The sequence below is a fragment of the Moschus berezovskii genome, chromosome 8, assembly GCF_049115385.1.
Source record: "Moschus berezovskii isolate FMDL1 chromosome 8, NW_MosBer_1.0, whole genome shotgun sequence".
Classification (NCBI taxonomy): domain Eukaryota; kingdom Metazoa; phylum Chordata; class Mammalia; order Artiodactyla; family Moschidae; genus Moschus; species Moschus berezovskii.
The window spans coordinates 92,013,116-92,027,095 of NC_142467.1; the positions used below are offsets into that span (position 1 = coordinate 92,013,116).

Below are 13,980 nucleotides of genomic sequence, written 5' to 3' on the forward strand. Positions count from 1 at the left end.
TTGGGTTGGGTATTCAGTTACCTGATTGATGATGGAGTCGGCTTTCATCATCGTTCGGGAGAGGACTGGACACACTCCAGTCTGTGTGGGCAGAGAAAGGGCTTTGGGGTTGGGGTGGTGGAGGATGTACAGGAGTGAAGCAGAGCACAGTGGAGGTATATCAGCAGAAGGAACAATGGATAAGGTCTGGAGGGCAGAAAGCACCTACATAGAGGGGTGATGTGGCAGGAGAGGTTGGCGGGACAGCGTGCGGAGCCTTTAGACGAACCCCTTGCATTTTGAAGGTTCTAGGGAGCCATGGAGAAGGAAATGGTAACCCACTCCAGTATTATTGCCTGGAGAACCCATGGATGGAGAAGCCTGGTAGGCTACAGTCCACGGGGTCGCAAAGAGTCGGACACGACTGAGCGACTGAACAGAACAGGGAGCCATGGTAGAGGTGTGAACAGGAGAGGGACCAGGTCATACCTGGTTCCCCCCAGCATCGCCATGGCTGGTGAAGAGGCATGACTGGAGACCCCAGACAAGGGCATTGGGACCCCTCAGGGCTCCTGTATCTACTTCTCAGAGGTATAAACAGACTTCCTCCTCATTCTCCCTCAGGTCCCCCATGAGTCTGTAAACAACTTTGTTTATTGTTTATTCCATCATTCTATGCTATTAAACACTTAGTGTGTGTTAAGTATGGGCAGGGCCTCAGAACTCAACCTGATGGGTGAGGTGAACAGGTGACAGATGAATAAGTAAATACAGGTGGTGAAAAGTGCTTTGGTGGGAAGCAGGGCCAGGAGCTGGAGAGGGCCCAGGAGGGTCAACTTTATTTGCTTAAAAGAGGTGAGATTCAGCAAGTCTGGCAGAGGAAACAGCCAGTGCAAAGACTTGGTGGCTGGACAGAATTTAGTGTCACAGGGGGAGCAAGGAGGCCACAGTGGGTGGAGTGAGTAAGGGGGTAGGCATGGGAACCAGGGGAGCATGTGGGCAGTTGAGCTCAGACCCTGCTGGGGTGGGCTGGCTGTCTCAGGTTCAGGAGACCTCTCTCCCCATGGAAGTCCCCAGCAGTTCTTGACAAGTTGATGACACACCACCATCCTCAGCACAAGGGCAGGCTCCAAGGCCTTTGGGAGGAGTGTCCACATTGCCATAGACACAGTGACCATCAGACCGTAGTACCACAAGGGCACCTGGTTTCTACTGGAAGGCGGTGGGAGGGGTTCCAATCACTGGGAGAGGCATGAACTGGCAGTGACTCCACACCTTTATGGGCTGCTCTGAAAGCCTCTATGGGCACTGGCCATTAGGTCTCAGCCCTGGAAGGGGGCAACTGCATTCTTGGGGGTGGTGGGGGAATTGGGCTCAATTTCCCAACTGCATTCTCTGCTGGCCTGTTGGTCCCTTCTGAAAGGGGCACCCACACTATGATGGATTCACCAGCCACCAGTTCCAGCCCTGGGAGGTTGAGGGGGGCCTGCCACTTGGAGGGGCCCGCCACTTGGAGGGGCCCTGGAACAGGTGCGTCACTCAGGCAGGGTCAGTCCCACAGCAGACTGAGGGCGAGGTCCACTGAGGCCGCTGTGGCCTCCGTCAGGTATTCACAGCAGAGCCAGTCCTCCAGACCGGGCACCTCCACACCCACGGCCCGCTCAGCCAGGTGCAGGACCAGCATGGTTCGGCGCACCTGCAGCCAGGACCCCAGTGGGGCTCCGTGGCTGCGCAGCTCTGGTCCGGGCCCCCAGAGCAGCGCCTGCAGCGCGCCGCGTGTCCGGGCTGCTGAGGGCCGCACGCGGGTCAGCTGGGCCGCCAGGCGCTCCAGGCCTGCGGCCACGGGTGTGGCCAAGGGCACTCCCGGGCCAAGCAGCCCTCGGAGCAGGCGGCCCAGCTGCTGAGCGTGGACGCCGGGAGTGCCAGGAGGCCATGGGCGAACGCGTCCAAAGTCCGCCAGCAGCAGGCGCGGGGGCCCGGTGGCCGGGCAGCCCCGAGGCACCACCAGCAGCAGGTTCTCAGGCCGCAGCTCGGCTAGGGCCACACCCCGTGCCTCCAGGCATTCCAGGGCGGCACTCAGCTGCAGAAGCAGCAGGGCCACGGTCTTCGTGAACTCCTCCGGGGGCCGAGCACCTGCCTCCACAAGCCACTGGGCCACAGTGAGCTCTGGCACCTCGGCCACCAGTGCCACGTGGCCGCTCCAGGGTGCCTCAGGCAGTGCACCCTCGGGCAACAGGCCACACAGCCCCTGGAGGTTGAAATGTGGGCGCAGAGAGACCTGTAGCTCCAGGTCCCAGGGGTGGGGCTCCTCAGCTCCTGGCTTGGGCACCTGTGGGACAGAGGGGGCCTTCAGAGCCTGACCACAGAGCCCCTCCACCCTGAAAACCAGCATAGCTTGCCCAGAGGCTCTACTGTTCTGAAACCTTCCCACCCACTGCGACTTGCCCCACTATCACTGATCACTCCAGAAGCAAGGTTCTTGTTAATTCAGATATTACTTGCCAACATGATTTAAGGAAAACTACACCTGGGAGGTTACTGATATTTCTCCCAGCAATCTTGATTCCAGCTTGTGCTTCTTCCAGCCCAGCGTTCCTCATGATGTACTCTGCATATAAGTTAAATAAGCAGGGTGACAATATACAACCTTGATATACTCCTTTTCCTATTTGGAACCAGTCTGTTGTTCCATGTACAGTTCTGACTGTTGCTTCCTGACCTGCATACAGGTTCCTCAAGAGGAAGGTCAGGTGGTCTGGTATTCCGGTCTCTTTCAGAATTTTCCACAGTTTATTGTGATCCACACAGTCAAAGGCTTTGGCATAGTCAATGAAGCAGAAATAGATGTTTTTCTGGAACTCTCTTGCCTTCTCCATGATCCAGCAGATGTTGGCACTTGATGAAAGTGAAAGAGGAGAGTGAAAAGTTTGGCTTGAAGTTCAACATTCAGAAAACAAAGATCATGGCATCTGGTCCCATCACTTCATGGGAAATAGATGGGGAAACAGTGTCAGACTTTATTTTTTTGGGCTCCAAAATCACTGCGGATGCTGATTGCAGCCATGAAATTAAAAGACGCTTACTCCTTGGAAGGAAAGTTATGACCAACCTAGATAGCATATTAAAAAGCAGAAACATTACTTTGCCAACAAAGGTCTGTCTAGTCAAGGCTATGGTTTTTCCAGTGGTCATGTATGGATGTGAGAGTTGGACTGTGAAGAAAGCTGATCGCTGAAGAATTGATGCTTTTGAACTGTGGTGCTGGAGAAGACTCTTGAGAGTCCCTTTGACTGCAAGGAGATCCAACCAGTCCATTCTAAAGGAGATCAATCCTGGGTGTTCATTGGAAGGACTGATGCTAAAGCTGAAACTCCAATCCTTTGGCTACCTCATGCGAAGAGTTGACTCACTGGAAAAGACTCTGATGCTGGGAAGGATTGGGGGCGGGAGGAGAAGGGGATGACAGAGAATGAGATGGCTGGATGGCATCACCGACTCGATGGACATGAGTTTGAGTGAACTCCAGGAGTTGGTGATGGACAGGGAGGCCTGGTGTGCTGTGATTCATGGGGTCGCAAAGAGTCGGACACGACTGAGCGACTGAACTGAACTGAACACCTGGGAGGATGGTGCTATGGGTCTTCCCTGGTAGCTCAGATGGTAAAGAATCTGCCTGCAATGCGGGAGACCCAGGTTTGATACCTGGGTCGGGGAAGATTCCCTGGAGAATGGAATGGCTACCCACTCCAGTATTCTTGTCTGGAGAATCCCATAGACAGAGGAGCCTGGTGGGCTATAGTCCATGGATTTTCAAAGGGTCAGACACGACTGAGCGACTAACACTAACAGTACTCCAGGGAGGAAGTGTTTAACGGTTAAAGTTTCCAGCCTGCCAAAGGGTGTCCATCACTTGTGCTTGCCACTTGGTAAGGAGGAAGATGACAGCAAAGGTGCTGGAGCTGGGCTGTCAGTAGAAATACAGCTCAGGCCATAGTATAATTCAAAATATCCAGCAGCCACATTTTAAAAAGTGAAAAAAAACAGGTGAAAGTAACTTTGTTTCTTCTTCCTCTTCTTTTTAATATTCACTGCTGCTGCTGCTAAGTTGCTTCAGTTGTGTCCGACTCCGTGCATCCCCATAGACGGCAGCTGACCAGGCTCCGCCGTCCCTGGGATTCTCCAGGCAAGAACACTGGAGTGGGTTGCAATTTCCTTCTCCAATGTGTGAAAGTGAAAAGTGAAAGTGAAGTCGCTCAGTCGTGTCCAACTAGTAGCGACCCCATGGACTGCAGCCCACCAGGCTCCTCTGTCCATGGGATTTTCTAGGCAAGAGTACTGGAGTGGCTTGCCATTGCCTTCACTAGTTTAATTTTTTAGATTCTACATGTAATTGAGAACATACAGGATTTGTCTTTTATTTCACTAAGTATAACACCCTCATGTGGTGTTGGAGAAGATTCTTGAGAGTCCCTTGGACAGTAAGGAAATCAAACCAGTCAATCCTAAAGGAAATCAGTCCTGAATATTCATTGAAAGGACTGATGCTGAAGCTGAAGCTCCAATACCTTGGCCACCTGATTCAAAGAACTGACTCATGAAAAAGACCCTGATGCTAGGAAAGACTAAAGGCAGGAGGAGAAGGGGATAACAGAGGATGAGATGGTTGGATGGCATCACCGACTCGATGGACATGATTATGAGCAAGCTCCAGGAGTTGGTGATGGATGGGGAAGTCTGGCATGATGCAGTTCATGGATGGGGTCACAAAGAGTCAGACACAACTGAGCAACTGAACTGAACTGATAATACCCTCCAGGTTCATCTTTGTTGCAAATGGCAAAATTACATTCTTTTTTATGGCAGATCAGTAGTAGTCCGTTGTATATATATTCTACATCTTCTGTTGATGGACACTTAGGTTGCTTGGCTATTGTAAATAATGTTGCTGTGAACATTGGGGGCATATATATATACATGTTTTCTAATGAGTGTTTTAGGTTTTTTCTAGATATATACTCAGGTTTAGAGTTGTTGGATTATATGCAGTTCTATTTTTAGTTTTCTGAGGAACATCTAAACTGTTTTCCACGGTGGCCACATCATTTTACATTCCCATCAACAGTGTAGAGGATTCTCTTTTCTCCACATCCTTGCCAACATTTATTGTCTGTGGTCTTTTTGATGATGGTCATTCTGACAGGTGTGAGGTGATACCTCCTTATGGTTTTGCTTTACATTTCTCTGATTAGTGATGTTGAGCATCTTTCCATGTGCTTGTTGACCACCTGTATGTCTACTTTGGAAAAATGTCTCTTCAGGTCTTCTGCCTAATATTTCACTAGCTTTTTTTTTTTTTTTTTGAGTTGTATGAGCTTGAAAATAACTTTCATAATCTATTCTATTTAACCCTACATATCCAGAATATTATCATTCAACAGGTCATCAATGAAAAAAATATTAGTGAGGTGTTTTTACATGATTATTATTGATACTAAATCTTTGAGACCTGGTGTATATTTGGCACTCAGAGCACATCTCAGTCAGGACCAGCCCCATTTCGAGTGCTCAGAAGTCACCCATGGCCAGCAGCTGCAGTACTGGTCAGCAAAGCTCCTTCTAGAAAGTAGGAGAACATCAAGTCCAGAGATTACATTTGAATCACTTTGCGACAGGGGTTAAAAAGCACAGGTGGTGAGGTGGGGCTCTGGGAGTGTGTATTTTAAAAATAAAGTCCCTGAGACTTCTCTGGTTGTCCAGTGGTTAGGACTCCAAGCTTCCAGTGCAGGAGGTTCGGGTTCAACTCCTGGTTGGGGAACTAAGATCCCCCATGCCATGTGGCACAGCCAAAAAACCCCAAAACAACCAACACAACAACTCCCCAGGGGCCTCTGAGATGGAACCAGGATCAAGTTGTCAACTAAAGAACTCACAGCTAGCAACAACTTACTCCCTCCACACTCCCATCTGTAAAATGGGTTCATAATAGCACAATCTGTCAAATGGGTGAGGTTCCTCCAAAATGGTGACATGTCTGACTCTCAGTGGTCACATTTATTTGACAGGAATCTTTTTTTTCTTGGTGGTGCATAAAACAGAAGCACCTTATAATAAAATATGGTGATGCTTGCATGAAGATTAGCTGAATGAAAGTGTTTAAATCTCCTTAGAACAGCACAGGACATGAAAGAAAAGTGCTCAGTACATTTTGTTGAAGATGTTGATGATGGAAAGTGGTATCTATCAGCTGGCAGTGGGTTTCTAGCGTCAGAATTTACTGGGGAGTGAGTTCAAAGGCTGACCGCTGGGGATTTCCCAAGAGGTCCAGTGATTAAGACTCCTAGCTTCCACTACAGGGGGTGTGGGTTCAATCCCTGGTCGGGGAACTAAGATCCCACATGCCCCGTGGCAGGAAAAAAAACACACAAAACAGACTCCTGAGCCCCTGAGAGGCGTGGGGAGATTTTAACAAGACTCTCAGGTGACTCGAATGTAGGTGGCCCCACACCTTAGAAACGTTATTTCCTAGGACTGATGTTGTTAGTTGCAAAATAAGCAATTAGGCCCGAGAAGAAAGGGCTCTGGGTTATGCCTTGGAGGGAAAATTGGGGAAACCTCCGAGGGGCGGGGCGGGGCTCACCTTGGCAGCCAGGAGGTGCCATGCCTCCTCATGCACGCGCACCAGGCGGTAGTAGAGGGCGTCCCCGCTCTCCACACAGGGCGAGCTGTCCAGGAGGCGGAAGCCGTGGTCGGGCCGGCAGGGGCCGGGGCGGCCCCCCAGGAGCCGGGTGTGCAGCCGGGCGTGCACGGCGCGGAGACCCTCTAACTGCCGGGCCTCCAGCGCGGCGTGCACGGCCTCCGGGTGGTGCAGATCGTGGAGGGAGAGGCCCAGTTCGGTGTCCAGCGAGCTGAAGGGCGGCTCGGCAGGCGGCTGGGCGGGCCCCGCCCTGTCGTCGCCTGCCTGGCTCTCATCCACACTGCGGGACCCCACAAGGGGCTTCCGAGGCGGCCCTGCTCGAGTGAGGCTGGGGCTGGAGGCTTTGTGGGTAGGCAGAGATTGGGTCCTGGTGAGGGTCTTCTTGGGCAGGGGTGGGGGCAGGGGCTGCGGGTCAGTCGCGGGGAGCTCAGATGTCCGTGGGCGGCAGGCCTTGGAGGGCAGCATGTGGGTGCGGACCTCACCTGGACGGGGGGAAGCAGTGGGGGAAGGGCGTGAGGACACGGGGAGTGGGTGCACAGGACTCTACCCTCGGCCTTATTCCTTCATCTCTAAAATGTAAAAAATGGGGACTTCTCTGGTGGTGCAGTGGTTAAGACTCCGTGTTGCCCCTGCAGGGGGCGCTGGTTCCACCCCTGAGCAGGGAAATAAGATCCCACATGCCAGGGAAGTGGGGTGGGGGTAGCCAAAAAAAATTTTTTTTGACTGGAAAAAAATAGGGAGTTCCTAGGTGGTTCAGCGGTTAGGACTCAGCGCTCTCACTGCTGGGGCCGGGGTTCAATCCCTGGTCAGGAAACTGAGATCCCACAAAAGCGCACTGCACAGCCAAAAAAAGAAAATACCAGCGCTCAACTGCTTTGTGCCCTATGAGTTAAGGATGCCATCTCCAATTTGCAAATAAGGAAACAAAGCTTCAGAGGAGTGACAAGTCAGTGGCAGAGAAACATCCGGCCCCCACTTTCCTGTGTGGTTCTGGGCAGGTGACTGAGCCTCTCTGAGTTCCAGTTTCCTCATTTTCAGAAGCTGGCGATCCAGCTTTTTTTTTTTTAAACAAAGAGTTTTATTAAAATAGTTAAAAAGCTGCTATAGGGGACTTCCCTGGTGGTCCAGTGGCTAAGACTCTGTGCTCCCAATGCAGGGGGCCCAGAACTAGTCAGGGAACTAGCTCCCATATGTCGCAAATACAACCCAGCACACCAAATAAATAAATGTTTTAAAAGCTGCTATAATTGAGTTAAATGATTCCTTAGATGGTAATGAAAGACCCAACCTTCCTGTTCTGGCTGCCTTACTGGCCACCTGTCCCACCGCCCACCCAGGGCCCCTCCCAGGCTCTCACCAAGGTTGCTGTACGTGTGCTGTGCTGAACAGGTGGGGGTGTTGGCCCCAGGCATCTTGGTGGGTGGCTCCAGGTTGCTCATGCTGCTGGGGGAAGGTCAGAGTGGATGGCCTGTGTGTGAGGGGCCCCCTGCTGTGTGGCCCTTAGGAGGGTTGCTTGACCTCTCTGGGTGAATGTCACCCATCAGCCTTTCAGGGCTGCAGGAAGGACCTTGTACTCTTGTGATAGAGACAAAATGTCCAGCTGGGAGGGCAAGACATCTAGGGGGCAGGGGTAGCATCTGGGGGCCAGTGACAATACCCAGGGACCCGTACTTAGGCCTTGTCCACAGAGCTCAGCCCCCTTGAGCCGTGTAGTCGCCAACAGCAGCCTGACCCCTAGCCCTGCCCCACCTAGATTCTAGGTCACCCCAGCCTTGAAAAGTGGCTGCTTCCGCCCAGCCCCCGCCTCAGCCCCCCTCCAGGAGTGCCCTACCTTCAGGACTGGCTTGACCTCAGGGCAGGAGGGCCCTTGAGGACCAACTCCCAATAGCTGCAGCTCCTGGCCTCCGGACTGTCTGACCGGTCCCTGCAGTGAACCGGAAACGCCAGGGCAACTGTTAGACCACAGGCCCAGACGGGAGGGGGCCTTTCTGCAGTACTTCCCCATGAAGGCTGCTGGGCTCCAGGGCTGAAAGCTGATGGGAGGAGAAGGGAAGACGGGCCAAGGTCCTGAAGGTTACATGAGGTGGGGGGCCTAGAGGACCGAGCCCTGAGAGGTTGAGGGGAATTGAGGCTTTTAAGACTCCTCCACCTTTGGGGAGGCAGGGAACCTCAGAAGTGAAGGTTCAAGGAGAAATTCAGCCAGGTGACCTTTCCACTGTGGTTTTCACTTCCTCCGAAGCCACTTCCTCTTCTGCAGGATCATCTGAGAAGCCCCCAGAACGCATGCCCCCACTCCCCACCCATCCCAGGACCCTTGGCACATACTGCTCCATTTGAGCCCCAGTTCTGTGACTTGCTCTGTGACTTTGGGCCAGTCACCACTCCTTCTGTGTTTTAGCAAATACAGAAAAATGGCTCCAGTTTGCTGTCTCCAGCCACACTAGTTGGATTTGTTTTTTAATTTAATCAACTCACTTCCCTTCCCCATCACCACCTTAGAATTACCATACATGGAAAATCAAGAAATGGTGAAAATCCAGGGAAAGCCAGACAGTGTGAAATTCTAGCTTAAGTAAATGCTGTCTAAACTGTCTGGGGGCCTGAGGCTTACCTTACCTGCTTGGAGGCATGAGTGGGATCTCTCTGAAACCCAGCTTCTTCCCCTCTGTAGAGGAAGAACCAAGAAGTCACTGCAGTTGAGAAGATTCAAAGACATTTTTGTTTTGTAGTCTGAGCATCTTCCATGCCGAGTTTCTCCTGCCCCATCTCATTTCCTTTAGAGGGCTGGAGTCCACGCAGGGTCATACAGCAGGTCCAGGGTGGGCTGAGAGGTCTACAGGCCATTACTGGGTGCTCCCTGGGTGTGGGGAAGGAGACAAATCCATCTTATGGAGTCCCCCATATTTTGAGCCACACTGACCTGCTGACCCTCAACATTTCCAGTGTGAGGGTCCGTAACTTGATTCAAATTTTTTTCTTTACTGGCACTCAGCTTCTGTAATTCACAGAATGGATGTTCTCTGTCTTTAATCTATGGGGCAGCCTGTAATTTGGGTGGATTTCAGAATCATGCAGTGGGAGGACTGTGAGCTTGCAGAAGGGTCTGTGAATTATGCCGGACAAGAATTCCACAAATCCCAGACTGTTTCAGGCGGACCAGAAGGGACCAGAGGTACTGAGGAAATGGCATCCTCACTGCCCAAACCTCTGCTGATTACCAGTTCTTATTCTTCCCTTCATAAGACCCTGGGGCAGGGGGAGGGGTAGTCACCCAGCCAGGCCACGGCTCCAATCCAGGAATAATTAGGATGAGGCAAACAAGACTCTCACTTCAGGCACAGAATTTAAGGTGATGCCAACAAAACAAAACACCCCAGTAATCAAGATAAGTAACATTTTTGTTGTTGCTGTTCATCACTAAGTCGGGTCTGACTCTTTGCAACCCTATGGCCTGTAGCATGCCAGGCTTCCCTGTCCTTCACTATCTCCCTGATGTTGCTTAGATTCATGTCCATTGAGTTGGTGATGATATCTAAACATCTCGTCCTGTCGCTCCCTTATCCTCCTGCCTTCAATCTTTCCCAGCATCAGGGTCTTTTCCAATGAGTCTGCTCTTCCTATCAAGTGGCCAAAGAATTGGAGCTTCGACTTCAGCAGCAGTCCTTCCAATGAATATTCAGAGTTGATTTCCTTTAGGATTGCCTGGTTTGATCTCCTTGTTGTCCAAGGGACTCTCGACAGTCTTTTCCAGCACCACAATTCAAAGGCATCAGTTCTTCAGCGCTCAGCTTTCTTTATGGTCCAACTCTCACATCCATACATGACTACTGGAAAAACCATAGCTTTGACTATAGGCACTTTTGTTGGCAGAGTGATGTCTTAAATAACATTGTAATATAATATTAAAAAAAAATTTATTTGCAAACTGTGGCCCTTGGGCTGGTGGCTGTTTTTGTAAATAAAGTTTTGTTGGAATGAGGGCCAGCATTAGGGTGTGGGGAGTGAGGCAGCATCATGACAAGGCAGAGTGGATCTTTATTTAAAAGGTTGGTATTCTGTCCATTCGGAGAAGGCAATGGCAAGCCACTCCAGTACTCTCGCCTAGAAAATCCCATGGACAGAGGAGCCTGGTGGGCTACAGTCCATGGGGTCGCTACTAGTCAGACACGACTGAGCGACTTCACTTTCACTTTTCACTTTCACACATTGGAGAAGGAAATGGCAACCCACTCCAGTGTTCTTGCCTGGAGAATCCCAGGGATGGCGGAGCCTGGTGGGCTGCCATCTATGGGGTCGCACAGAGTCGGACACGACTGAAGTGACTTAGCAGCAGCAGCAGCATTCTGTCCGTTGTGGACTTGGGGCATGAATTGATTCCATTTGTTGATTATCAATCTTTTTAAAAATTCTTTTTATTTTTAAATTTTACTTGGCTGCGTCAGGTCTTGGTTGCAGCACGTGGATCTTCACTGCTTGATGTCGGGTCTTTTCTTGTGGCTCATGGACTCTCTAGTTGTAATGTCCATGCTCAGTAGTTTCAGCGTTCAGGCTTAGCTGCCCTGTGGCATGTGGGATCTTAGTTCCCTGACCAGGGATGGAACCTGTATTCCCTGCATTACAAGGTAGATTCTTAACCCCTGAACCCCAGGGAGATCCCTAAACTGTTGATCTTGCTGACTGAGATCTGGGCACCCCTTAAATTTTATGCTCAGGGTCAGTGCTTCACTCGCCTCACCCTGGGGTGGGGTAGGGGACGGCGGGCAGAGGGGCCAGGGTGGAGCAAGCAGTGACATCCCCGGGGACTTCTCCACTCAGAACAGGCAGGGGTGGGGGGAACTAGTGTCTGGGACCCCCTCAAGATGGCCCCCCTTGGAGTGGGTGGGGGGCTTTGTGGTGAGGGAGAGCAGTTGCCTGCTAACATCTGTTCAGCACCCCAACATTCCCAGCACACCGTCAAGCCCCAATGGACAGTCCTCCCCTTCAGCCTAGAAATGGGGACTGCCTGCCTCAGCTCACCCTCAGATGTGACCTCCATGTGTGTCACCCCCACAGTGGCCCCGTCTGGCTACCCCAGCTCGGGGTCAGGCCCTCTGCAGATCCTAAAGCTGTTCTTTTATTTGAAGAGCATTTTTGGAGTTCTGCGGGAGCTGAGGCCAAACTCCCTGTATCCCTGGCATTGCCCAGAGCAGGGTTCCCGATGCCAGATGCTCCCGAATTTTCCATGACTTGGCGTTTCTGAGAAAAATGCCTCAGTTTTGGTGGCAGGCAGGGTTACAGTCCCCAAAGGCGCCCATCTCCAGGACCTGTGACTATGTTATGTGGCGTGACAGGGGGAAATGAAGGTTGCAGATTAGATGAGGATGGGATTGACCCTGGATTGACCCTGGATTCCTCGGGGGGGGTCCTTTTAAGAGTGAGGGGGAGGGTCAGAGGCAGAGAGAGATGGGAGATGCTGTGGCGCTGGCTGTGAGGATGGAGGGAGGGGCCGTGAGCCAGGGATGCTGCGCCTCTAGAAGCTGGAAAAGGCAGGAGCCTCCGGAAGGAACCAACTGCCAATCCATTTTAGACTTCTGAGCCCCAGAGCTGTTGAATGATGAATCTCGGTTGTTGTAAGCCGTTAAGTTTTGTTACAGCGGCTGTAGGAAGCTCATACAGTTCCCTGCATGAAAGAGGACCACAATCCTCCAGCTTATGGATGTGCACACTGCACAGAGATGGGGCGTGGCTTCCCCCAGGGCACACAGCACTTAGGCCACAGACACCCAGCCCATCCTAGGGGCCCCGCCTTGGGTTTCTGGCTACCAACTGGATGGGACCCCTTCTTCTGTCCTTGGACACCTGAGGAAGGAGTACCCCTCAGCTGCATCCCAAAGATAAGACAGGATTCAGGAAATCCTGAATCTTGTACCTGGTTTGAACCAGGGACTCAGGTGGTCCCTGTGGATGAGGAAACCTAGGCACAGGAGGAGGCAGTCTTTCACCTGCCTTTACGGCAGCATGATAGGGGAGATGAGGCCCCAAGGGAGGGTCCTACGGCCCAGCCCGCGCACTCCCACCTGACTTCTTGGAAATCAGGCTTGGAGGGGTTGCCCCACAGTGCCCCCAACACCCCCTTTTCTGTTTCTGTCTCCTGCGGGGTAGGACGGAGAAGGCAATGGCAAGCCACTCCAGTACTCTTGCCTAGAAAATCCCATGGATGGAGGAGCCTGGTAGGCTGCAGTCTGTGGGGTCGCTAAGGGTCAGACGCGACTGACTGACCTCACTTTCACTTTTCACTTTCACACATTGGAGAAGGAAATGGCAACCCACTCCAGTGTTCTTGCCTGGAGAATCCCAGAGACGGGGGAGCCTGGTGGGCTTCCGTCTATGGGGTCACACAGAGTCGGACACGACTGAAGTGACTTAGCAGCAGCAGCAGCAGCAGCAGCGGAGTAGGAAGGCAGTTTCTTCCCATGTTCAAATGAAGCAACTGAGGTCCTGGGACTGTTCTGTTGGTCCAGTGGCAAAGACTGCATTCCCAATGCAGGGGACCCAGGTTCAATCCCTGGTCAGGGAACTGGATCCCATATACTGCAACTAAAGGTCTCACTTGCTGCAATGAAGATGGAAGATCCTGCGTGCTGCCACCAAGACCTGGTGCAGCCCAATAAATAAATATTTTAAAAAAGAAAGAAACCAGGGCCCAGAGAGTGACCCTGGGGTGTGAGAGGCTGCCCTTGGCCATATTTTCTGCTGGGTGCTCTCAGGCCAACTCCTTCCAGAAATATTAATGGCAGAGGCCTCCGGGGCCCAGGAGGGTTTGAGCCCTGACATCAGGCTCTGTGCTCTGCTGTCCCCATCCATCAGGAGGGGGTGGGAGAGACTCTCCAGCCCCAGGGCAGGAACCTGCCAGCTCCAGAGTCACAGTGGGGAGGGCATAAGTCTGCACCTCCATTCTGCTTCCCTCCCAGCCGCTTGGCTCTTCCCATGGACCCAGCTCAGAGCTGGAGTTTTCCTGGACAGCTTGGTCTCACTGGCCCCTCTCAGCAACCTACTTATCCCTGGCTGGGGACTTTGGGTAGGCTTGACCCTCCCATTGCTCATCTGTAAAATGGGGTTATAATCTTCCCTTATAACTCAGTCAGTAAAGAATCTGCCTGCAAAGCAGGAGACCCAGGTTTGATTCCTGGGTTGGGAAGATTCCCTGGAGAAGGAAATGGCAACCCATTCCAGTAATCTTGCCTGGAGAATACCATGGACAGAGGAGCCTGGCAGGCTAGAGTCTATGGGGTTGCAAGAGTCAGACACGACTTAGCTACTAAACCACC

At 52.0% G+C, this 13,980-nt stretch overlaps 1 protein-coding gene across 3 annotated transcripts; it reads right to left on the reverse strand.

Moving 5' to 3' along the window:
- Positions 1–645: 645 nt before the first annotated feature.
- On the reverse strand, positions 646–8,751 carry PEAK3 (PEAK family member 3). Of its 3 annotated transcripts, none has more exons than XM_055429762.2 (4): positions 8,505–8,750; positions 8,031–8,113; positions 6,617–7,155; positions 647–2,308 (listed from the first exon to the last, which is right to left on the reverse strand). In XM_055429762.2, the coding sequence occupies exons 2-4, from the start codon at positions 8,110–8,112 to the stop codon at positions 1,529–1,531; spliced, it is 1,401 nt and encodes a 466-aa protein (XP_055285737.2). In that variant the 5' UTR covers position 8,113; positions 8,505–8,750; the 3' UTR covers positions 647–1,528. The 3 variants fall into 3 exon arrangements, with proteins under 3 accessions (XP_088694975.1, XP_055285737.2, XP_055285736.2); XM_055429761.2 differs by having other exon boundaries at positions 8,031–8,116; XM_088838849.1 differs by lacking the exon at positions 8,031–8,113 and having other exon boundaries at positions 646–2,308; positions 8,505–8,751.
- Positions 8,752–13,980: the final 5,229 nt, after the last annotated feature.

Bases quoted from the DNA above. Each gene is read 5' to 3' on its own strand.
- PEAK3 (XM_055429762.2), bottom strand. From the start codon at position 8,112: ATGAGCAACCTGGAGCCACCCACCAAGATGCCTGGGGCCAACACCCCC. The intron at 7,156-8,030 runs GTGAGAGCCTGG...CCCCCCGTCCAG, and splicing joins GCACACGTACAGCAACCTTG to GTGAGGTCCGCACCCACATG. The intron at 2,309-6,616 runs GTGAGCCCCGCC...TCTGTCCCACAG, and splicing joins GGCACCTCCTGGCTGCCAAG to GTGCCCAAGCCAGGAGCTGA.